We start from the raw sequence: 24,381 nt of genomic DNA on the forward strand, positions 1-24,381 counted from the left end.
GGCTTCCCGGATCCAATAAAAATCAGGAACGGGACCAGACAGGGCTGCCCGCTTTCCCCCTTGTTATTTGCCCTAACCATTGAACCTCTTGCGGCCAAAATTAGAGCCGAAAAAAGTATCAAGGGGATCCAAATTGCGGACCGAGAGTACAAAATGTCCCTATTCGCGGACGATGTGATTCTGACCCTCGATGACCCCCTTTCCTCCCTTCCTAGCCTTCAAAGGCATCTGACTCAATTTGGGCAGGTCTCTGACTATAAGGTCAACATAGACAAATCGGAAGCCCTAAATATCTCCCTTCCACCCCAGACGTGGAAACTTATCCAAGCCCACTACAAATACAAGTGGAGCTCCACCTATATAAAATATCTGGGGGTCAAAATTTCAAACTCGTATAACTCCCTTTATCAACACAATTACCCCCCCCCCCCTATTTGATCAGATTAAAAAAGACTTGGAAACGTGGCAAAAACACCAAATGTCCTGGTTTGGAAGAAAAGTGTCTGTAAAAATGAACGTCCTCCCACGGTTACTATATTACTTCCAAACCCTCCCATTCGTAGTGCCACGCCCAGCTCTAAAGAACATCCAGTCACTAATACTCCAATTCATTTGGAACGATAAGAGACCTAGGGTCCCAAGGTCAGTGATGCTCTCATCAAGAGCAAGAGGAGGCATGGGGGTCCCCGACTTAGTCAGATATTACCTCGCTGCACAATTGAAGCAGGCTGTAGTTTGGAATTGCGACCCAGCCTCGGCCTGTTGGCTCGCAATAGAGTCACATTACGCACAGCCTCACTCCATCCAAGTGGCACTCTGGACCACAGGAGGGAGAGGGAGTGGGCCACAGAGGCTCGGCCTCAGAGCAATAAGATGCACGTGGGACGCATGGCTCAAAAGCAAAGGGAAGTATGGTCTGTTAGCTTCTCCCTCCCAGCTCACCCCACTCTTTGGGAACCCCAACTTCCCGCCTGGGTGTTCCACAAGACATTTTGACCAATTCCAGGTTCACAATATTAGGATGGTTGCCGATCTACTGCAGAAGGGAGAGATCCTAACTTTTCAGGCATTAAAGAACAAATTCCAGATCCAAGACCTTCATCTATTTAAATATCTACAACTTAGACACTTCCTACACTCACTGTCCCCAACCTCCAAATTCCCCCCGCTGACCCGATTTGAAACCCTATGTCTCAAAGACATATACCAGAGAGGCCTGATATCACAGATCTACAAAAGCACGGAACCGTCATCAGACCCCCCGAAACACCGCTATATGCAAAAATGGTCGGACGAACTAGGTCTCCCAATAGACCTGGAAGACTGGGAGGATATTTGGGAGCAAGCCCCTAAAACCTCAATTTGCACGACAATAAAAGAAAATATCTATAAAATTATATTCCAGTGGTACCTGACCCCGGCTAGGCTGAGCCAGGTCTACGCCGGCACACCGGACCTGTGCTGGAGGGGATGTGGTCAAAAGGGAGAAATGGCCCACATTTGGTGGTCATGTTCGGAGATCCAGAAGTTCTGGACCAAGATCCAGACACTAATCTACGAGATCACTGGAATCCCCCTCCCCCTTGACCCTCTGACCATGGTGCTGAGCAAACCCATTGACGACCTCCCCCCACCAATGTCCCGGCTGATCAGGGCCATGCTGACAGCGGCCAGATGCTCTATAGCGGCAGCCTGGAAACAGATTAAGCCCCCCTCGAGAGCCACAGTAGTGAGAAGGGTTAATGAGGTCATGACTATGGAGAAGCTTACGGCCATGCTCCAAAAGAAAATGCCCCAGTTCTGGAACACATGGGACCCCTGGATCGAGAGATAAACCCCCAAAAATTCAAAGCACCTAGGTCAAGCAACCACCCCCAAACAATTGGAGAGCTACACCGGCCACCTCTGGGCAAGCCCACATTCCCCCCTCCCTCTCCCCCCCCATGTTTGTCTCCCCCTTCCCCTCCTCTTCCCCTTACTCTTTTTCCCACTGAAAACGGAAAACTGTTATTGGTCCTTCTCTGAAAGTAACAAGCAGAAATGTTGTGGGCCCACGACACTATTGTATGGAAAATTATCTTTGACTGTGACCAATAAAAAAATTGTTACAAAAAAAAAATGATCTGCCACTGAGAATCATTTTCAGCAGATCAATTCTTACCGAATTTGGTGTGCAGTTGTGACTCTTGACACTGTAGCACTAGATGCCCTCTTATTTTCTGCATTATCTCCTTGCTTCTTTTTCTCTGGGTTAGGAGGGCATGGAAGGAATACTGTAGCAGGCTTCTGAAAAAGCTGCACTGAAGGGTGCTTTACATGAATCAAGGGGCTGGTAGATACCACTGAATGGTAGATATCATGTTTTACTTTTAATAATGAAATCAATGATGAATCAACTGGCTGGACCTGCATGGGTAAGAAAAATGACATTCAAACAATATCCATGATTAAGAACATTGTATAAAAAGTTATTTTTTAATTAAACTGGCGTGTATCTAGTTCCAGGCAAGGCTGTGTACCGTGTCTGAGCTGGAAATTGCTGCCTATAGCGTCTTACAAGTCCAGGATGCAAAGGTGAGTGCCCACATAAACAACGCAACATACACCCTACGCGTTTCTTCACATTACGTGAAATGAAATCACGTAATGTGAAGAAACGCGTAGGGTGTATGTTGCGTTGTTTATGTGGGCACTCACCTTTGCATCTTGGACTTGTAAGACGCTATAGGCAGCAATTTCCAGCTCAGACACGGAACACAGCCTTGCCCGGAACTAGATACACGCCAGTTTTGTTTCCGGAGGACTATCTGAACCACAGTGTCGCTTCCTGAGTTCCTGCTGGACGGAGACCCAGAGGAGCACTGCGATCCCATGCGGTGAAGACACAGAGTGAGCTGAGCAGCTGAATCCTCGTCTGGTGCATGAGTATACCTCATAAAACGCTGTTTTTACTTTGTTGTTTGTGAGTTAGCATTTTGTTGGATTTTTTAGGGATAATAAATGTGTATTTTTTGGACATATTGCACTAGGATCGGGCGCTTTCTTTTTGTGTTTTTTGTATATTATATATATATATATATATGTATATATATATATATATATATATGTATATATATATATATATATATATATATATATATATATATATATACATATATATAATATACCTGACATATAGAACATGTACAACATTTATTTGTTTTTAGGTCAAAAAAATTGATATAGAACAGATAGAACGCACCTACGCGTTTCGTACAATAGTACTTTATCAAGGTGAAGCAAGAGTAAAATAACAGCCTATTTATACCCACCTTAAACACTTCTAATCAACTGGGTTGCGGCGTCATGCGCCGACAGCTGCAAGCAGTCGCGGCAGAGTGACGCGCATTCACAGGGATCAGGGTGTATCGGGCAGTACACAGGGGCTGCCACGTGACCTCCGTCGCATCATAGGGATGACGTCATCAGCGTGCGGCACGTAGGCTAATCACGCTGACGCAGCGTCCATCACCATTAGTTCGGGATATGTCACGTGATCCTAATAGTTTTTTTACAACACAAAACTTTATTAGTGAAACATAATATGTAAACAAACAGTGAAAAACCAAATCAATGGCTGGTTAATATAATTTCACAAACCGAGTTTTACCAAGAGACTCATTAGAACATTAAGTCACAGACTCCCAGTCTAGGTATAATATATATTATTGTAAAGATTTAATCTATATACTTTCATTGAATAATATATTATAATAATAAACAGATACAATTACAATACCATACCCATTCCTGGGACCAAAATAGAACCTTGCTAGTTCATGGAGGCTTGCAAAACAGATGTATATATAGTACTATTACATCATAATCAAAAACAGTTTGTTGAAATAGAAAACTTGAAGTACAATATACATTTGAATTTATAATACATCTAAAAGATGTGATACAAAAAACAGTAATCTAAGTTATGATGAATCTATAGCTCTCAATAATCTTAAATGTAATAAATCCTTAATAATAAAAAATGCCGACAAAGGAGGAGCAGTGGTAGTACAGCATAGGGAGGACTACCTTAAGGAGGCATTGCGCCAACTTTGGGATGTGTCTTCCTATGCTGTACTACCATCTGATCCTACCATAAGATACCAGAGGGAACTCAGACATTTGTTAGACTTGGGTTCAATGCTAGGAGTCCTGAACGATAATGACATGGATTATCTGTACAAACCCTTCCCTGTCACACCCGTGTTTCACCATCTCCCGAAGATTCATAAGACATTGGTCTCCCCTCCTGGGAGGCCAATTGTCTCCAGTATTGATTCTTTGGGAGATGGTGTCTCACGGTATGTGAATCACTTTCTCCAGCCCATGGTACAAGAGCTCCCGTCCTATATTAGAGACAGTACTCATTTAATAAATACACTGGAAGACTTTAAATGGAAAAGTAATCTACTCTGGGTGACATTAGACGTTACGTCTTTATACACCGTGATATCCCACGAACATGGTTTGACAGCTGTGGATTATTTCTTAAATAAATCGGATTTATCACCAGCACAAAACACTTTTATTTTGGATGCAATTCACTTTTTACTCACTCACAATTTCTTTTTGTTCAATGGGGTTCATTATCTCCAGACACGTGGAACGGCGATGGGGACAAGCTTTGCCCCCTCTTACGCCAACCTTTTCATGGGTTGGTGGGAGCGGTTCCACGTGTTTGGAGACCTGAACATTTATAGGGAGCACATTTTATTTTATAAGAGGTATATCGATGATTTGTTGTTTGTTTGGGAGGGTGACGTCACCACTTTGCACAAATTCATTTCATTATTAAACACTAACAGCTTTAATCTCACTTTCACCTATTCGTTTCATATACAACACATCAATTATTTAGATCTCTGCTTATATGTGGACACAACTTTAAATATTCAAACTACACTATATCGGAAACCCAACTCCAGAAATACTTTTCTGAGACCCAGCAGCTGTCATCCCTCAAACATGTTCCGGGGAATACCCAAGAGTCAATTCATCAGAGCTCGGAGAAATTGCTCGAGTGAGTCTGACTATAATCATCAAGTAAATGACCTATATTCAAGGTTCCTCAAGAGAGGTTACAAAAAAGCGGATCTGGACAGATCATTAAAGGAAGTATCCAACTTAGACAGAAGTTTATTGTTGAGGAAAGAACAAAGACCGAATAGGGACAATGTTAGCCTCTCATTTATTACCCCGTATAGCAAACAAGCACCAATAATTAAAAATATCTTAAAAAAACACTGGAATGTGCTGACCCTAGATCCAGTATTGAAACCACACATCATTTTGGGTCCCAACGTTGTGTATAAACGAGCCAAAACTTTGTCCAATAGCCTGTCCCCAAGTCTCTTTGAATCTAATGATGACAAAAAAGCAGTCCCCAATTTACCCCTCGGTACATACTCTTGTACACATTGCAAGGTATGTTCAAAAATGAAAAATGGCAAACAATTTTGCTCATTTAATTCTGGTTTAAATTACAATATAAAATCTTTCATAAATTGTAACTCCACATTTGTAATTTACCTTCTGCAATGTGGATGTGGGCGACAATATGTCGGGAGAACAACAAGATGTCTAAAAGTCAGAATTTTAGAGCACTTACGTCTTATACGGATGGGTGATCAGAATCACCCAGTGTCTAACCATTTCCATAATTGCTCACAAGGTAATACTAACTCCTTTTCATTTCAAGGAATTGAAAAAATACCTATCCTCCCAAGAGGTGGTGACAGGACTAAGTATCTAGACAGACGTGAATCCTATTGGATTTTCACCCTAAAGACCAGAACACCCCTGGGTATGAACACAGAGTGGGATCTAAGTCATTTTTTATGATTAATTTTATGAATATATCATAATAATTGATCTTAATCCCCCCTTTTTTTGATTAACAAATGTATTTACCAATTAAGAAATTAATATTAATAAGTTAACAATTCTGATTGATTATACCTGTATTTTATTAATTTTTTCTTTAATAGATCATTCTCTAACTAATCAATTTTTCATTAATCCCAATTTTATAAATATTTTTTATATTGATTTCGTATATACATGTTGTTATAAAATGGGCCCTCATTGATTATAGTTATATTAAATATTGTTTGGTATTGTTTAATATTAGTTATGCAATCCCAGTCTGTGTTCATGTCGTAATTAAAGTATATAAGACACATAATAGGTATCATATTTCTCCTCTTTTAGATGTATTATAAATTCAAATGTATATTGTACTTCAAGTTTTCTATTTCAACAAACTGTTTTTGATTATGATGTAATAGTACTATATATACATCTGTTTTGCAAGCCTCCATGAACTAGCAAGGTTCTATTTTGGTCCCAGGAATGGGTATGGTATTGTAATTGTATCTGTTTATTATTATAATATATTATTCAATGAAAGTATATAGATTAAATCTTTACAATAATATATATTATACCTAGACTGGGAGTCTGTGACTTAATGTTCTAATGAGTCTCTTGGTAAAACTCGGTTTGTGAAATTATATTAACCAGCCATTGATTTGGTTTTTCACTGTTTGTTTACATATTATGTTTCACTAATAAAGTTTTGTGTTGTAAAAAAACTATTAGGATCACGTGACATATCCCGAACTAATGGTGATGGACGCTGCGTCAGCGTGATTAGCCTACGTGCCGCACGCTGATGACGTCATCCCTATGATGCGACGGAGGTCACGTGGCAGCCCCTGTGTACTGCCCGATACACCCTGATCCCTGTGAATGCGCGTCACTCTGCCGCCACTGCTTGCAGCTGTCGGCGCATGACGCCGCAACCCAGTTGATTAGAAGTGTTTAAGGTGGGTATAAATAGGCTGTTATTTTACTCTTGCTTCACCTTGATAAAGTACTATTGTACGAAACGCGTAGGTGCGTTCTATCTGTTCTATTTTTGTTCCCTGTATGTGCTTGCTGGCTTAATACACTTTTTGATAATACTACTGCGGAGTGTCCTGGTTTTGTTTTCCCTGCTTCACATTGCAGGGCGTCTGCAGCTGTGCTCTATCTTCACCAACTACCCTCCTGGACTTCCTATCTGATGGACTGCACGCTACTGATTCTGAGAGTGCCCCCCTGGATGCGCAGGTAAAGTGCCAATGTGCCTTATCTAAACCCTGCTATTCAATGGACATAGTTCCTTCCTTTATATACTGTTAGGGCGATTATTGTGTACATCACAGTGGCTGTCCCAACTGACTCCACTTGTCACTTCCCCTACAGTTATTACGCATTATTGCTTTATTGAGGGGCACTCCGTCGTCGCCAGACCACCAAGCCTATGGTCTCAATTACAATTATGTTACAGAAGTTACCGGTCTGATTCTGAGCACCACACATACCACATCTCCTCAAAAAAATTGATATGGAGTTTAACCCACTGATAACAGAATTGAAGGGGAGGAGTCATCCCCCTTCATTCTTCATCAGTGTACTGTAGATTGTGTCCTACAAGCCAAAGTACAATTTTTTAATGTACAGATGTAGCAGATGTTATTGCACCTGTTAGCGTGTGACCTCTCGTTGCCACAGTCGTGAGGTTTACCGGACTAATTACGTTATCGGGTGATCTGCAGTGCAATTCAATGAAACTGCCATTTGCCAAATCATGCAATTTGCATACTGCAACATGCCATTTAGTGCCTTAAAGCATGATACTGTAGCTACTGGGGTGCCAAACCCCATGATGTAGTATATACTTCCTGGGGCTTTCAAAGGGTTAAAAAGTCCAATATAGTATTTTATGTCCATAGGCAAAAATCAACTTTGTAAACATCAATCACGCACTGGTAGTCACTGCAGAAAATCATTTTTCATTCAAATGGCCAGTTTCAGAAATAATTTTAATTATAGTATTTTTTTTAAATAAATATGTAGCGTAAATGTCAACCATTCAGCTCTATTAATCCTCCATTTACCTTTTTCTTCTTCTTGTTTCTTAGCAAGTATGATTGGTATCTGATTATTTTGTTTTATGTGAGCTTTAATACAGAAGGATTATGAAAGTTAAAGTGTTTAAATCACTTGAGTGTACTGTGCAAAGTACTGCACAGTACACACAATATTGTTTTTTTAAGAAAGCATTCACATATTTCCCACGGGTTTGCTGTACCATACTCACTACAGAGCAGTACTTTAGCTATTACCAGTATATAATGGCCACACCAGTGAATTAAAATGGCTTTTCACTTTAATGCAAGGAAGATGTTTTAGAAATGTATAAAAATGTATGCTCCATGTGTTATAATACTTGTAGAGAAAGATACAAAAATCAGGTTTACCTTAAACTGCACAATTACTGAAGAGCTAAAGCAGCCAGGGGGATAGTTTAAAGATATCCTTGAATCCATGCTCAGCTTTAATGATAATCCTTTTTTCAGAACAGTAAAACTCTCTTTCTTCAAACATGACACCACAGAAAATATGCCAAGCTTGTAAACTTTAACCTCTGCAAAACTCCCCTGCATAAAATAGTCAAAGCAAAACACACGTCAATGTACAGTACTGCAGGTGCTTCAAAAAGTCACTCTTGGTTAATGCTAAATTCAAAATATCTAATAAAACCTTTGCTTACCTCCAATTAGTCCTCCAATTTCTAATGGGGTGAATTGTATCAAAAATAAAGAAAAAATGTATTATGAATTATTATTTGTGAAACATAAGAATTCAATCCTCGTATCTTTTCCGTCTTCCTTATCATTCTCACATGCATATCTGCTACAGTATCTTAACAGCTGTATCTACTGTACAGTATAGTCAGAAAAAATAAAATCATTATCTACTATATTGTATCAGAGTAAGCACACACTAAAACCACCTTTAACTTAACGTTAATTTAAACTTTTGGGAAAGTACAAACATTCTTTAGTTGTAACTTGACACATCACATTAATATTTAATTGGTAGTTAGGCTCACCAACCTTGTGGTTACCATAATACCCTTCCAAAGAAATGGGTGTTAAGTAACTTGAATGAAGTTTCTCATCATTTTCTTTTACCATAACATCTTTGTAGTTTCCTCTGTAGCGGGAATTGAATGGAATTGCAATGCTCAGTGGAAATGGAATTTTAAGATCAGCATCTAGGCTCCAAATACCCAAAACATTGCTGACCAGTTCTTCTGAATCAGACACCACCAATGAACTGATGTTATCCAGAAGTCGACATTGTAGTTGTTGCAAAATAAATGAAGGTGCTTTGATGACACAGCCTAACCTCTGTTCTTTTTCACCCTCCATTTGAAATAGATATCTATGAAAACAGTTTAAAGGTTACTATTTTGTATAGCATTCCCATATATTCCATAGATACTGTAAAAATAGTCATATTTATTTATAAACATTCTTAAATTACATGTGCAACAGTGAAGTTTTTCACATCTCCAGGCATTGCATATTTTAAATGTTATGCAGTTCTGTAAATTCTGATAGTGATTGTTTTTTGTGGGACTATATAAATTATGTGTAAAACTGCAAAAGTGCTGATTGGGCCACTATCGCATGCAAACTCCCCATGCCTTTCCTGGTAAGTGCGAGAGTGCCCTGAAAGGCAATATTGCAGCTTAAGGAATATCTCCTATCTACACTACCATATCGAGGGGGTATTCATGAAACTAAAACAGTGTCCTGATTTGTCACTACCTTCATTTAATGAATAACCCACTGAAATAGAGAAGATAAAAATGTTTAGCCAAAAGATGACGGGAAAGAGAGTGAATAAATGTTAAAGTAATATCATTGGCCCAAGCACTCACTTTTATTACTAAAATCAGATTGGTACAAATATGGCCAACATTATTGCAACCTGTGGCGCTTCCACAGATTAAATAGTGTGACAGCCCTCACCATTTCTTGCGTGCGGCTAATTGAAAACAATGTCTGCTTCTCCCGCTGGAGTGATGTCCTGCTACTGTGCACCACAGATTACATTAATGTTGGCTACATCTGTGGCTCTCATAAAAGTGTTAAATATGAATAGGTTTATTTGTTTTGATTCCTTCCCTTATAAAATGTACTGAATTTTCTTGGTTTTAATGTTCTTCTATATCTCCAACCTATACTGTACATACTGGTATCTTAACAATAGAAATGTCAAAGGGGAAGGTGTGGTATAGCAGATAAAGGGTTATATTGATACACAAGGTATTGAACTGTCACAAGAATCACACGTTTCTTCATCTTTTTTGGTATATAAAGAAGTCAATAGAAACATTAAAGCATGAAGATTATGTTTTGGCTAAATACATCTTCTTTAATATACCGTATTTCCTCAATTGTAAGACACCATCGATTGTAAGACACACCGTCGATTTGGCCCTTACAATTGAGGAAAATTACTTTATCACTTACCATGATTCATGAGGGGTCCCATGTCAGCAGAGGATGAAGCGGGCGGCGATGGCAGGAGAGGTCCCACGTCTGCAGATGGTTGAAGATGGACAGCTGGCGGGAGTGCGGTGGCGGCATGACAGGTTTCAAGTCTGCAGGTGAATGAAGATAAGACAGAGGGCGGTCATGCGGTTTTGGTGAAGACAGGAGATCATAATAGCAGGAGAGAGGAGCAGAGCAGCATAGGGGAACGGCTTGGGAGGTGCACATTGTAATTGGAAGTCAGACACCAGTCAACTTCCAGTGTTACAGTGTGCACCTCCTAAGCCATTCCCATATACCACTCTGCTCCTGCTATTATGATCTCCTGCCGCCGCACGCCTGCCCGCTGTCTTCTTATCTTCATTCACCTGCAGACTTGGAACCTGTCCTGCCATCGCCGCTGCACACTTGCCGCACTCCCGTCCGATGTCCACCTTCAACCATCTGCAGACGTGTGACCTCTCCTGCTGCCGCCCGCTTCATCCTCCGCAGACATGGGACCTCTCCTGAAACATGATAAGTGAAAAGAGGGGGTTAGTACTGCAGACACTTTTTTTTTTTACATTTATTAATACATCTATTCTAAGACGCACCCTGATTTCAGACATGTGAAAATTGGAAAAGAGTGCGTCTTAGAATTGAGGAAATAGGGTATAAAAAATAATCAAGCTGTTTAAAACCATAAAAGTTACTTATGCTTTTTATCAATGTAGTAATGTCCTCTGTGCATCCACTGACAACCAAATCGTGTTTTGGGCTTGAAGGACTTTCATGATGGTTGATGTTTAAAACCAAATTAATTTACAAACTAAAAGAACATAGCTTGGGATTCACTATGCGCTGATGCAGGGTAATTCAACACATAAACTGCCATTAACTTGAATGGCATTTAACAAAGTATCAGAGTGGGAAACCGTGCATCCGAGCTTAGTGAGTTACTTACTGAGCCTCATAAAAAAAAACTAAAATCTTAGTCAAGCAACAACATAAAACATAGAACTTTTTCTTACTCTTTGTAGGTCCAGCTGTCTGATTGCAATAAATGTTCTACTGAAAGATTTAACGTTGTTCCTTTACAGTAAACTTCAGAATTAGACAGTTCTATTCTGTCTACTATACCAGAGTCCAAAGTCCTACAGTGTTCCTTATGTTTTTTTCCAACTTTCAAGTCATGGTTATGATTGTCTTCTTTTTTCATCATTGTCTCTGTTTGCTCTTCACCTTTTGATTTGTGATCCTTGTTTTCTGTATGCTTTACAACTTGATGTGAACCGTCACCCTTTTCTACCTCATGGAAAGCATAGTTTGCATTTCTTATAGATGATTCTTTAGCCATTTGTAAGGTGTGGTCAGTTTCTTCATCTTGTGCATTGCTTGCGATTTCACTTTTGTCTTTGCTTGTGCACTCCTGGAGTTCAAAAGACTGCGTAATATTGCTGAACACTTTATGATTCATGCTTCCATCAACATCATAATTATTAGTAACATTTTGGACAACATTGGCTGTTTGTGTTTGAGCTCCAATGTCTTTGTATTGGGTGTTGATATTGTTCAGTTGTTCTTCGACCAGTTTAAGATGTCTTGCTGTATCACAAAGTAGTTGGTTGAATGTGATAAGGTAATTGATATGTGCTGCATTTACAAAACAAACAATTAAACTTTCTTTTAAAAGATAAGTAGGTGAAATCAAATAGTTTAAAACATACATATTATTTACAGATTGTGCTTATTCATGTATTTATATACTATTCATACCTGCTCTCATATTTCAAGTAACACACCACAGCGTTCCACTGCACATAGAAAGACTCGGCAAAATAGCCTCCAGGCAAGCAGAGCAACCTAAGGGGTGTTTATAGAACAGCGGCTAAAAGTAGAAGTCCTATGGAGTTCCTATACTAACCAGCTGAATACAACTACTTTGAGATATTTGGCTACACTGTTCATGTATACCTATCAACAGAGCCAGTTTTTCAAGTGGACACATTCATGGATACTTAGTATAATGGATCTGCTATTATATTATATATACTTCGGGAATCATCATTATACTATACAGAATATTGCCACCCTTTAAGGGGTTAACATTTGGTGTTAGTAGGTTTGCACCTAAACCCCACTATTTCCAGCAATAGAGATCATATGGGTACCAGGCAAGAACTACTATTTTATGATGGCTAATACATATGATACAGTACACAGACTACCATGTTATTATACTAGTGGCATTCAATGATTGAACCCTATAGGGCTATGCAGATTTACCCTGGTACATTGACCAGGAATAACCTCAAGAGAACTATAGTTTGTGTATTAACAACCTGCATTGCCTTAATAAGTATGATCTACGTATAGCTACTAAGATTAGACACTATTATAGGGACCTCACTTTGACCTGTGCCTATAGGAATAGGACATACAGTATAGTTTATTTGTCCAGGTTGATTTGATTTTGGACTATTATAAGTCTTGATCACATGATACAACCAATGGTATTTTGAGTACTAAGAATTACATTATGACTTAGCTGGTAACATTTTAAACAAACATCTGTATGCAGCAATCAATTGTCAAACAGTCTAGATTACTCTAACTTGGAACTACTATACCGAGTCCTTTAACCCTTAGGCATTTTTGGTAATCACACTCTCATATCCCTGCCCTCATAGACGGGATATTAGGCTAGCAACTACTGGTTATTATTCCTAAGGGGATGAGCATTATAATGCACTTTACTCCTTATCTCTGTATAGATTCCAACACTTACAAAGGTGATTGAGGAATCCAATTCTGCGTCGTTTTTATACTGTACCACCATTATTTTAGAGGAATTATGTTAATAAATTAGTTTTTAATTATGTCATAATACATTAATTTAGGGGGATTTGAGTGCCCAAAACTGGGTTTACTTGTCTTGCTGTAGTTCTCATTTTACATACAGTACAGTCATTGATAACATATTGGTGGAAAAACAGGTTTATTCATCAATGTAAATTATTTTGCCCGCGTCAGCAAACTTCAACCCTTTTGGTTTGGCAAAAAGTTTGCATAATGTTTAAAGTTAATGGGCATCACTGTTGATTAATTTTTATTATTTTCCAAGTTAAAATTCACCAATCTAAAAAGTTAAATAGTACATTTTGAACAATTTCGGCTGTTTCACTGGAACTTTTGGAAAGTTTGATCGAAACAGCAGCGAAGCACGTCTTAGTCTTCACTTTTTTATTTTTCAGCAAATTACTGTTTAGTTAATCTCCCTCTAAGGGAAACCTCAGAATATTTTTACCCTTGTTCGACCCACCTACCAATATCTCCCTGCAGTAAGCCAGTAGAAAATGTGTGAGCCGTTGCAACAAGCTAACAAATATGGTGTGAGTACCTTACAGTAGCTTGTGAATAAAACTGAAACTTAAAAAGTTCTGCATTCGTTTTATTGATAGCATTGTCAATATTCTAATTATATTGACTAGAAAACAAGGTACTGTATGCCATTCTAAATGTTACACTGGAAATGGGAAAATATCAGATCTCTGCATAAATTATCTAATTAGAAATAAGACAGTTTAGAGTTGCAGTAATTTAGTATTTTCTTACCATCATTTGAGTCAAAATTCTTGAATTTGTTCTGAAGTCCTTTTAAAAGATTAAATGTGGACTGTAAACTTTCTGTAGTTTCAGATAACTTCTCACAAAAGGTCCTGCTAAGGTCATGAATTAAGAAGGTTAATGAGAACATCAATTCCTTCAGGTCTTCATTATTTTTAAAATCAGATCCTTCAAGAGCATTTTTCACACTCTGGTTGTATTGTTTAATCTGTGTCAGAATCAGAATGAGATCATCTTCAGCACCAGTGGGTTTAGTTGCTGCTAATTCCATTCTTACCATCAAATATTTTATCCTGATGCCACTCTATTTTTACCCAGATTCCAGGTAAATATAATGCTATTTGACACAGTTGTGCCTATTAAAATGAACCAACTATGCCTGCTTCCCTACCTGCAGCTCTTTAGGTTACTATTGACTTCATGTTACCACAGCAACCTAAAGGTGTGGCAGGGACTGCACAGTATACTAAGTTAATATGAATTCTGCTCTTAGATCTGTTCATTTGATTGACATAAGCTTTCTCCTGGGTGTTTACTTTTACATTGCAACACTGGAAACATTGCGGAATACATGTTTTTGTAAACAGAACCAAGTAAGTTTATTTATTTATAAAATGTTTTACCAGGAAGTAATACATTGAGAGGTACCTCTCGTTTTCAAGCATGTCCTGAGCATATAGTTATGATGACAAATACATGGTTACAAATACATAGTTACTTTAAGTGAACAGTGTTATACATTATATACAAAACATTGCATGCACAGTTAAAGATAATACATCTTATAGGCATATTTAACAGTTACAGACCAGGTTAAAATGTGAGACAGCTTTAGTTTTGAAAGAACTTAGACTAGTGGCAGCTGTGAGATTCTCTGGTAGATTGTTCCAGTTGTGGGGTGCACGGAAAGAGAATGAGGAGCGGACGGATACTTTGTTGAACCACAATAGTGTCTGCTCCAATGACAATATCCGGGGGTTTAAGGTGTTTCACGTGCATTCTCCCAGCCACTTAAAGGGCCTCTGTTTAGCTGTTTCTACTGCATATTCATGAGGTGCTGAGAAATATGACTTCTCAAGCGTTTCCTTAAACCAAGATGGAACCACCTCAAACCGAAGCCCCACAATGGAGAGTGTATCCTGTCTTCCAGGAAATCCACTTGCCAACACTACCTTTTTTCCTGCCAGCTTAGAGAAGAGTGGGTTCAGCAACATATCTCTTCTGGAATGGAGAATTCTAGATCCTAAACAGCCTGCTGAAGTGTTCAGTACCCAGGACACCAACTAATTAATCATAAACTATGACATTATTATGATGCTTTCTGTTGGTAACCTATTTAATATACTTTTGTTGCATACTGTTTTTGTGTTGAGTTATGTTGCTATATTTTGTTTTGGTTATCATTTTTCTCATTGCAAGTTCACAAGCAATATAAGAAGGGCTATCTTGACCCATTCCCTCCCATCCCCTAAAACATCTTGTTCCTACTATAACCCCTGTGCTCACACACATATTTACATCTCCCTCTATTCTTGTACTTTTCCCTCCTCCTTCAAACATGCAACCGTTATACCATTACTCAAAAACAGCAAGCTTGACCCTACCTGTCCTTCTAACTATCAACCTGTCTCCCTCCTGCCTTTTGCCTCCAAACTCCTTGAACGTCTTGTTTTCTCTCGCTTGCTCCACTTTCTCAACACCCATTCTCTCCTAGACCCTCTACAATCTGGCTTCCGCACTGCTCACTCGACTGAAACAGCACTCACTAAAATAACTAATGACCTCAATGCTGCCAAAAGACAGAGGTCATTACACTCTGCTCATATTACTCGTCCTCTTTGTAGCATTTGACACCGTGAACCACCCTCTTCTCCTCCACATTCTCCATACTCTTGGTATTCGTAACAAAGCTCTATCCTGGATTCCTCTTACCTCTCCCATCGTACTTTAAGTGTCTCTTCTGTTAACACCTTCTACTCCTCCATAGATCTGTCTGTGGGGGTGCCGCAGGGTTCTGTCCTGAGACCTCTTCTCTTTTCTCTGTCCACACTTTCTCTTGGTGACCTAATCACATCCCTTGGATTTAAATATCACCTCTATACTGACGACACACAAATTAATTTTCAACCCCTGACCTTACACCTGCTGTACAGACCAAACTTTCTGAATGTCTCTCTGCGATATCATCCTGGTTGGCCCTCCGCCTACTTAAACTTAACATGACAAAAACAGAATTCCTCATACTTCCTCTCCAAACCTGGCCTTACTACCTCCTTCCACATTACTGTTGAAAGTACCATCATTCACCCAGTAGCTCAAGCACGCTGCCTAGGGGTCACACTCGACTCCTTTCTCACATTCTCCTCTCACATTCAAAACGTCTCTAAAACCTGTCGCTTTTTCCTCTGCAATATTACAAAGATTCGCCCTTTCCTCTGTTGCTCGACTGCTAAAACTCTGACTCAGGCCCTCATTCTCTCCCGTCTCGACTACTGTAACCTCCTGCTGTCCGGCATTCATGCCTCTCACCTGTCTCCCCTACAATCTATCCTAAACGCTGCTGCCAGAATATCACTCTTCTCTTTTCTAAATCTGTCTCTGCATCTCCCCTGCTGAAATCACTCTCCTGGCTTCCTATCAAATCCCGTATCACACATGCAATTCTCCTCCTCACTTTTACTGCTGCGGCCGAGTTTATTCGAGCATTTGCCAGTTCTCGGCCGCAACAGTAACCTGGCGCGCGCCGGAGGGTGCCGGGCGCGCCGAAGCAGCGGAAGAGTGCCCTCCGATCGTGGCACTCTCCCTCCCGCTGCCGGGTCCGCCGGGTCCCCCGGAACCCCCTGCCGCCGTCCCCCACATCGCGGGACACCAGGGCTCCCTCGGGGAGCCCTGGACGCGCGTGCAGGGGGCGCAGGCACCCGATGACGCGTGACCGCGCATCAGTGATGCGCGGCACGCTGAGGGAGTGCGGCTAGCACGCCCGGGGCTTCCCCCGGCTTGCGGTGCTAGCCGTGCTCGGATTAAACGTGTTGGTAGTGTAAAGCTTTACACTCTTCTGCCCCTACTTACATCTCATCCTTAATTTCTCACTATGCACCATCCCGATTCTTGCGTTCTGCTCAAGGATGTCTTCTCTCTACCCCCTTTGTTTCTAAAGCCCTCTCCTGCCTTAAACCTTTCTCACTGACTGCCCCGCACCTCTGGAATGCCCTTCCCCTCGATACCCGACTAGCACCCACTCTATCTACCTTTAAGACTCCCTTAAGACACACTTGCTTAAAGAAGCATATGAGTAGCACCGTAGATATTACTAGACACATGATACCTAAAGCTTGGCCCTCTGCAGAAGCACTTATCAAAATACCCTCCAACTGTTTCCGTTCGTTCCTCCTACATACCAATTAGATTGTAAGCTCCTTGAAGCAGGGACTACTCATCCTAAATGTTATGTTTGTCTGAAGCACTTATTCCCATGACCTGTTATTTATATCTATTTATTATTTGTTATTTATATTTATATTTATTTATATGATTACCATGTGTATTACTATTGTGAAACGCTATGTACATTAATGGCTCTATACTTGTATTGTATTGTATGTCTTTATTTATATAGCGCCATTAATGTACATAGCGCTTCACAGCAGTAATACATGTGGTAATCAAATAAATAACAGATAATATAAATAACAGATCATGGGAATAAGTGCTTTAGACATTGAGGAAGAGGAGTCCCTGCTCCGAGAAGCTTACAGTCTAATTGGTAGGTAGGGAGAACATACAGAGACAGTAGGAGGGAGTTCTGGTAAGTGCGTCTGCAGGGGGCCAAGCTTTATGTATCATATGCTTCTTTAAGCAATAGTGTCTTAAGGTGGGTCTTAAAGGTGGATAGAGAGGGTGCTAGTCGGGTACTGAGGGGAAGGGCATTCCAGAGGTGAGGGGCAGTAAATGAAAAAGGTTTAAGGCGGGAGAGGGCTTTAGATACAAAGGGGGTAGAATAAAAAGACATCCTTGAGAAGAACGCAAGAGTCTGGATGGTGCATAACGAGAAATTAGGGCTGAGATGTAAGGAGAGGCAGAAGAGTGTAAAGCTTTAAAAGTGAGGAGAAGAATGGAGTGTGAGATGCGGGATTTGATCGGAAGCCAGGAGAGGGATTTCATGAGGGGAGATGCTGAGACAGATCTATGAAAGAGTAGAGTGATTCTGGCAGCAGCGTTAAGGATAGATTGTAGGAGAGACAGGTGAGAGGCAGGAAGGCCGGACAGCAGGAGGTTACAGTAATCAAGACGAGAGAGAATGAGGGCCTGAGTCAGAGTTTTAGCAGTCGAGCAACAGAGGAAAGGGCGTATCTTTGTTATATTGCGGAGGAAAAAACGACAGGTTTTAGAAATGTTTTGAATGTGAGTGGGCAAATGTGAGAGAGGAGTCGAGTGTGACCCCAAGGCAGCGTGCTTGGGCTACTGGGTGAATGATCGTAGTTCCAACAGTAATGTGGAAGGAGGTAGTAGGGCCAGGTTTGGGAGGAAGTATGAGGAGCTCTGTTTTAGCCATGTTGAGTTTAAGGCGGCGGATGGCCATCCAGGATGATATAGCAGAGAGACATTCAGAAACTTTGGTTTGTACAGCAGGTGTAAGGTCGATTGTTGAAAAGTATATTTTTGTGTCGTCAGCATAGAGGTGATAATTAAACCCAAAAGATGTGATTAGGTCACCTAGAGAGAGTGTATACAGAGAAAAGAGAAGAGGTCCCAGGACAGAGCCCTGGGGTACCCCCACAGAGAGATCAATAGAGGAGGAGGACATGTTAGCAGAAGAGACACTGAAAGTACGATGGGAGAGGTAGGATGAGATCCAGGATAGAGCTTTGTTCCGAATGCCAAGAGTATGGAGAATGTGGAGGAGAAGAGGGTGGTCCACGGTGTCAAATGCTGCAGAGAGGTCAAGTAATATGAGCAGAGTGTAATGACCTCTGTCTTTGGCAGCATGGAGGTCATCATTTATTTTAGTGAGGGCTGTTTCCGTGGAGAGAGCAGTGCGGAAGCCAGATTGTAGAGGGTCTAGGAGAGAATAGGTGTTGAGAAAATGGAGCAAGCGAGCAAATACAAGACGTTCAAGGAGTTTAGAGGCAAAAGGCAGGAGGGAGACAGGCCGATAGTTAGAAAGACAGGTAGGTCAAGCTTGCTGTTTTTGAGTAATGGTATGACTGTTGCATGTTTGAAGGAGGATGGAAAGGTTCCAGAGCAGAGGGAGGAGTTAAAAATGTGCGTGAGTGTAGGGATTATAGTAGGAGCAAGAGGTTTTAGGAGATGGGAGGGAATGGGGTCAAGAGGGCAAGTGGTAGAGGGAGAAGAGGCGATCAACAGTGACATATCCTCCTCTGAGACAGTGAAAAAAGAGTCAAGGAAGGCAGGAGGAGAGTTAGGAAGAGGTGTAGGATGGGAGGAAGAAACAGAGGGGATGTTCTGACGTATGGATTCCACCTTTTCCTTAAAATATTCAGCAAAGCCCTGAGCGGAGATGGAGGAAGGAGAGGCAGCTGAGGGTGGTTTGAGTAGAGTATCAAAGACAGAGAACAGTCGGCGTGGGTTAGACTTGTGCATGTTGATTATTGAAGAAAAGTAGGCTTGTTTAGCTTGCGAGAGGGCAGAGTTGAAACAGGATAGCATAAATTTGTAGTGAAGGAAGTCTGCGAGAGTATGAGATTTCCTCCAGAGGCGTTCAGAGGAACAAGTGGAGGAACGCAGCATGCGCGTGAGGGAATTTAACCAGGGTCTAGGCTTAAAAGGGCGAGTGCGGCAGAGAGAAAGCAGGGCATGTAGATCAGGATAGGAGGACAAGACAGGGTTGTAGTTTCTGACCAGGTTGTCAGGGTCTGTAGCAGAGCTTAGAGAGGAGAGGGAGGAGTGTAACGTGGACTCAAAGTCAGGTAAGTGAATAGAGCGCAGGTTTCTGCAGAACCGGGGGGTAGATGGAGGTGGAGAAGGGGAGAAGCGAGATAGAGAGAATGAGATGAGGTGATGGTCAGAGAGAGGAAAAGGGGAAATGGAGAAATCAGAGAGAGAGAAGTTTTTAGTGAAAACCAGTTCTAAGTAGTGGCCATCCTTGTGGGTGCTGGCTGCAGTCCACTGTTGAAGGCCAAAAGAAGAGTTTAGAGAAAGAAAGCGGGAAGCCCACGAGAGAGAGGGGTCATCAATGTGGCAATTGAAGTCCCCAAGGAGAAGAACAGGGGAGTCTGAGGAGAGAAAGAAAGAGAGCCAGGATTCAAAGTGAGAGAGAAAGGCAGAAGGGGGATGAGTAGATGTAGGTGGGTGATAGATGACAGACACGTGGACAGGGAGAGGAGAGAAGATCTGGACAGTGTGAACCTCAAAGGAGGGAAAGGCAAGAGAGGGGGGAATAGGAAGAGTTCGGTAACGGCAGAGAGAGGAGAGCAGGAGCCCTACACCTCCACCCCTGCCATCAGGGCGCGGAGTGTGGGAGAAAGAAAGGCCACCATAAGACAGGGCAGCTTCCAGAGCAGTCAGACTGAGTGGGCCAGATCTCAGTTATAGCAAAGAGAAGCAGGGAGTGAGAGAGAAAAAGGTTATGCACAGAGAGGAACTTGTTAGAGAGGGAGCGAGCATTCCAAAGGGCACAGGAGAAAGGGAGAGAGGAGGGAGGGTGGCATGGGATGGGTATGAGGTTGGAGGGGTTAACACCAGAAGGAGTAAAAGTTGTATGTGGGAGGCGAGGACGAGAGCAAGTAGAAATAAGGCAGGGACCAGGATTGGGAGAGATATCCCCAGAAGCAAGGAGGAGAAGCATGGAAAGAAAGAGAATGTGTGCGGATGATTTATAGGGGTGTGTTTTAGTGCAGGGTGTATAGCTGTGTGGTGACAGAGGACGCAGGTAAGAAAGGAGTTCATGTGAACTGATAAGTGGGGAAGAAAGGAGAGATTTATACAAATAAAGACATACAATATAATACAATACAAAAGGATTTGCAGTTTGTGGCTCTAATAAGATTTTAGTGTGTGTGTGTGTGTGTGTGTGTGTTCCCTCCCCTGAACTTTCAGATTTTTTGGGTATTATAGCCCCTTTCTCACTCACTCCCTCTCCTCATCCTCTTTTTCACCCCCACTCCTCCACTTTTGTCTCACCCCCAACTCCTCAACTTTCGTCTCACACCCAACTCCTCCACTTTCATCTCATCTCATCTACCACTCCTATCTTACCAAACCCATCCCCTCCTCCTCTTCTTCTCCCACCCCCTCCTCCTCTTCTTCTCCCATTCCCTCCTCCTATTTCTCTCACCCTCTCCTTCTCCTCCCCCCCTACTTCTCCTCTTCCTCTCTCCCCCTTCCTTCTCCTCTGTCACCCCCTCCTTCTCTTCCTTTTGCATCCCCTCCTTCTCTTCTTCCTATCTCATCCCCCTCCTTCTCCTCTCACCCCTTCCTCTTCTTCTCTCACCACCCTCGTCCTCCTCTCTTACCCCATCCTCCACCTGTCGTCCTGGCTTCGGTAGTCTTAGGTGGAGACAGAAGGAGCAGGGCAGTAGAGGAGGAAGTTGGTGGGCTTGGGCAGCAGGAAAAGAGGACGGATAATGGCAAGAGCAGAGGAGGACAACGTCAGACAGCGGGAGAAGAGGACAGAGGACCAGAGCAGTACTGCCAGGGAGGAGCTGCGCTGTAGCATCAGCAGACACCGGAAGTCAGTGAAGACTTCAGGTTCAGACTGCTGACGTCCTCTGTCCTCCTCCTCTTCTCATGCTGCTGCCTGCCATCCTTCTCTGCTTCCACCATCCTGTACTTGCCACCCTCTTCTGCCTCCCCCCAAAATGTGTCACCATAGGCGCCCGCCTAAGTCGCCTAATGGTTGAACCGCCCCTGGGTGCCATTATCTCCTGCTCAGGTTTAGCTGTACCATCAATGGGCCGGCTTTAAAGCGGAGCTGATAACGGCACCCCCTAGGTGGTAAGACTCTCAGGAAGCAGGGAGTCCCCGGAGCAAAAATTAATGGGGTTCAGCTCTGGAGACCCCATGCTTCAAACCTACATGTATTTTTTTTTTTAAATCCCTGAAACGTGCCACCCCTAGGTGGTGCCTTACCTGCTTACCGTTTAGGGACGGGCCTGCATGTGCCCCTTTGTATGATATGTTAGGGTGTGCATTCTGATGAGTCAGCAAACATTCTCAGCTTTTCAATTCCTAGCCCTCATACACTATGCTAGGGGTGCGCAAACTGGGGGGCGTGAGATTTTCTGAGGGGGGCGTGGCAGTTACAGAGGTCCCGCGCTCTCCCCCAAGGCATTTAAATGAAATGCCAGGGTCCACGCAAGGCCTCTGTAACTAACTTACCTTTGCATCGTCATGGTATCCTAGCATCAAATAACACCGCAGGGTTACGTGACATCACGTTGCCTTGACAATGTGACATCACATGACCCCACCGCGTCAGTTGAGCTGGGGGGGTGGGGTGGGGAGGGGAGCAGGCAGGGGGGCATAGGGGGAAATGATTGCGCACCGCTCCCTGCACTATGCTGTTGTTTTATTCCGGCAGGGAACATGGAGGTTTAGCGTCTATTGCAATGTTGGTGAAGAGTTTAGCACAGCATACTGTGCAGCTAGCTAATTTAGACTTCCCAAATCACATTTCAATTAGAATTACTCAACTGAAACCTTTTATTTGTATACAAATATTTTCACATTTGTATTTCACATAACACTAAGAGGCCTGATGATGGCAGCTATGACATTGTAAATATGTTTCAGTGTTTAACCCTTTCACTTCAAGAGTGGTCAGCAGAAGGGGAAAAAAGCATAGCATACTGTAGCATTGTTTTCCATGTAACAGAAAATGTTAGCACTTTTTTGCTTTATGGTGAATTATATTTGTGTAAAGCAACAATCCCTTTCTGAAGTCCATTGTGGTTTTTTAAAGCAGTAGTCCACACTGATAAGCATTTGTTTTACATTTTACTCCATTCAGGAGATATAAGCTTTTCAAATATTAATTAGCTTATTCTATATCTTACTATAATGCAAACTTCAGTTGATAACCAGACAGACCGGTCACTTTTGGCAATATACAGTACAGTAGAGGCAACGTTTATTCTAACATTTGCTGTAAACTAGCCGGGTTACATTCTGGGTATGTGCTGGGTATGTGCTGGGTATGTTCTGGGCTAGTTTGAGGCACGTTTAAGGCATTTCTGCATTGACTAACGACCCATAGGATTAACACTGCAGGGATCCCTGGCAGTCCAATTCAGTTTGAATGGGACTGCCAGAGACCCCTGCTGTTAATCTGATAGGCCATTAATCAATGCAGAAATGCTGGGGCTAGTTTAAGGAAAGTTTAAGGCATGTATTCAGAATGTACCTGGGTGTTTCCTGTTTTTTTGGGGGAATTGCCACTGGTTTTTGTTCGAATAAGAGTTGCCTCTACTGTAGAAACCCCCTAAGTGTCCGGAGGTTAAAATTGAGCTCTCCCCAGAGCCCAGTGTAGTGTAAAGGTTACCATGGAAAACTCAGATGCTAGGGATTAAGAAAAGCATGATTATTAACACTATACTGTATATTTTTTCTTTTTTTAATGAAAATGGCTCAGGGGTCAGATACTAACAATTAACTGAATCACTCGATTTTCACGTGCTGGAAGTCACCAGCTCTCAAGATAAAAACAAAAACAGTAAAAGCTGAAAATAGCATAGCAAATATGTCATGCTGCTTTCATGAGACCACTTATATTTAAAATTAAATTGGGATGTAGCCATATTGGTCCCTTATTTCATGTGAAATCATTGACACCCAAAGGGGATTTTATTTGTAGCTTGTTAAAACATGTAATAATAAATAGTAATATACAAAAGAGTTAATGCACAATTCTTTTGGCCCAAATTTACTAAAAGACCATCATAGAGACAATTGGTTTTCCATTAAATTGCTAAAATCTGAAGAATCGTTACACACAAGTAAGCCCTCGGTGCTCATTTTAATAAACATTTGTACTGCCTAGAAACAGTGCTCTTTTTCACTAAATTAGTTTTATTATATTAATGCATATTTATTAGAGAGTAATCCTATTTTTTACTACAATTGTTTAACTTTGAAAAACATTTATAGAAATAATAACCTTAACATTAATCATTACTGTCTACAGTATTTTCTATTTTATTTTTCTCTATTGCATACAACTGTTTTACATTTTTATTGTCTGCAAAAATGAATAGTCTTATAAAAAAAAATAACTTACATTTTTACTAAATTTCTGAACAGAGAATACATAACATAACATTTCATTCTTTCCACCAATATACATTGGTAAAATTGAACAGAGCAAATAGTATGTACAAATCATAAA

General features: G+C 41.4%; 1 protein-coding gene across 3 annotated transcripts in view; it reads right to left on the bottom strand.

Annotated features, from left to right (window-relative positions):
* Positions 1-24,381, bottom strand: part of DTHD1 (death domain containing 1) — a 98,003-nt gene that overhangs the window by 39,030 nt on the left and 34,592 nt on the right. For 2 of the 3 annotated variants that reach the window (XM_075568041.1, XM_075568050.1), the window contains 5 exons: positions 14,028-14,134; positions 11,444-12,065; positions 8,985-9,315; positions 8,346-8,525; positions 2,162-2,406 (listed from right to left, as the gene is read on the bottom strand). In XM_075568041.1, coding sequence (XP_075424156.1) covers positions 2,162-2,406; positions 8,346-8,525; positions 8,985-9,315; positions 11,444-12,065; positions 14,028-14,134 — 1,485 coding nt within the window. Of the gene's footprint in view, positions 1-2,161; positions 2,407-8,345; positions 8,526-8,984; positions 9,316-11,443; positions 12,066-14,027; positions 14,453-24,381 lie in introns of those variants that run through there. The other variant, XM_075568032.1, reaches the window with a different exon arrangement.

Source organism: Ascaphus truei, chromosome 1, assembly GCF_040206685.1.
Source record: "Ascaphus truei isolate aAscTru1 chromosome 1, aAscTru1.hap1, whole genome shotgun sequence".
NCBI lineage: Eukaryota > Metazoa > Chordata > Amphibia > Anura > Ascaphidae > Ascaphus > Ascaphus truei.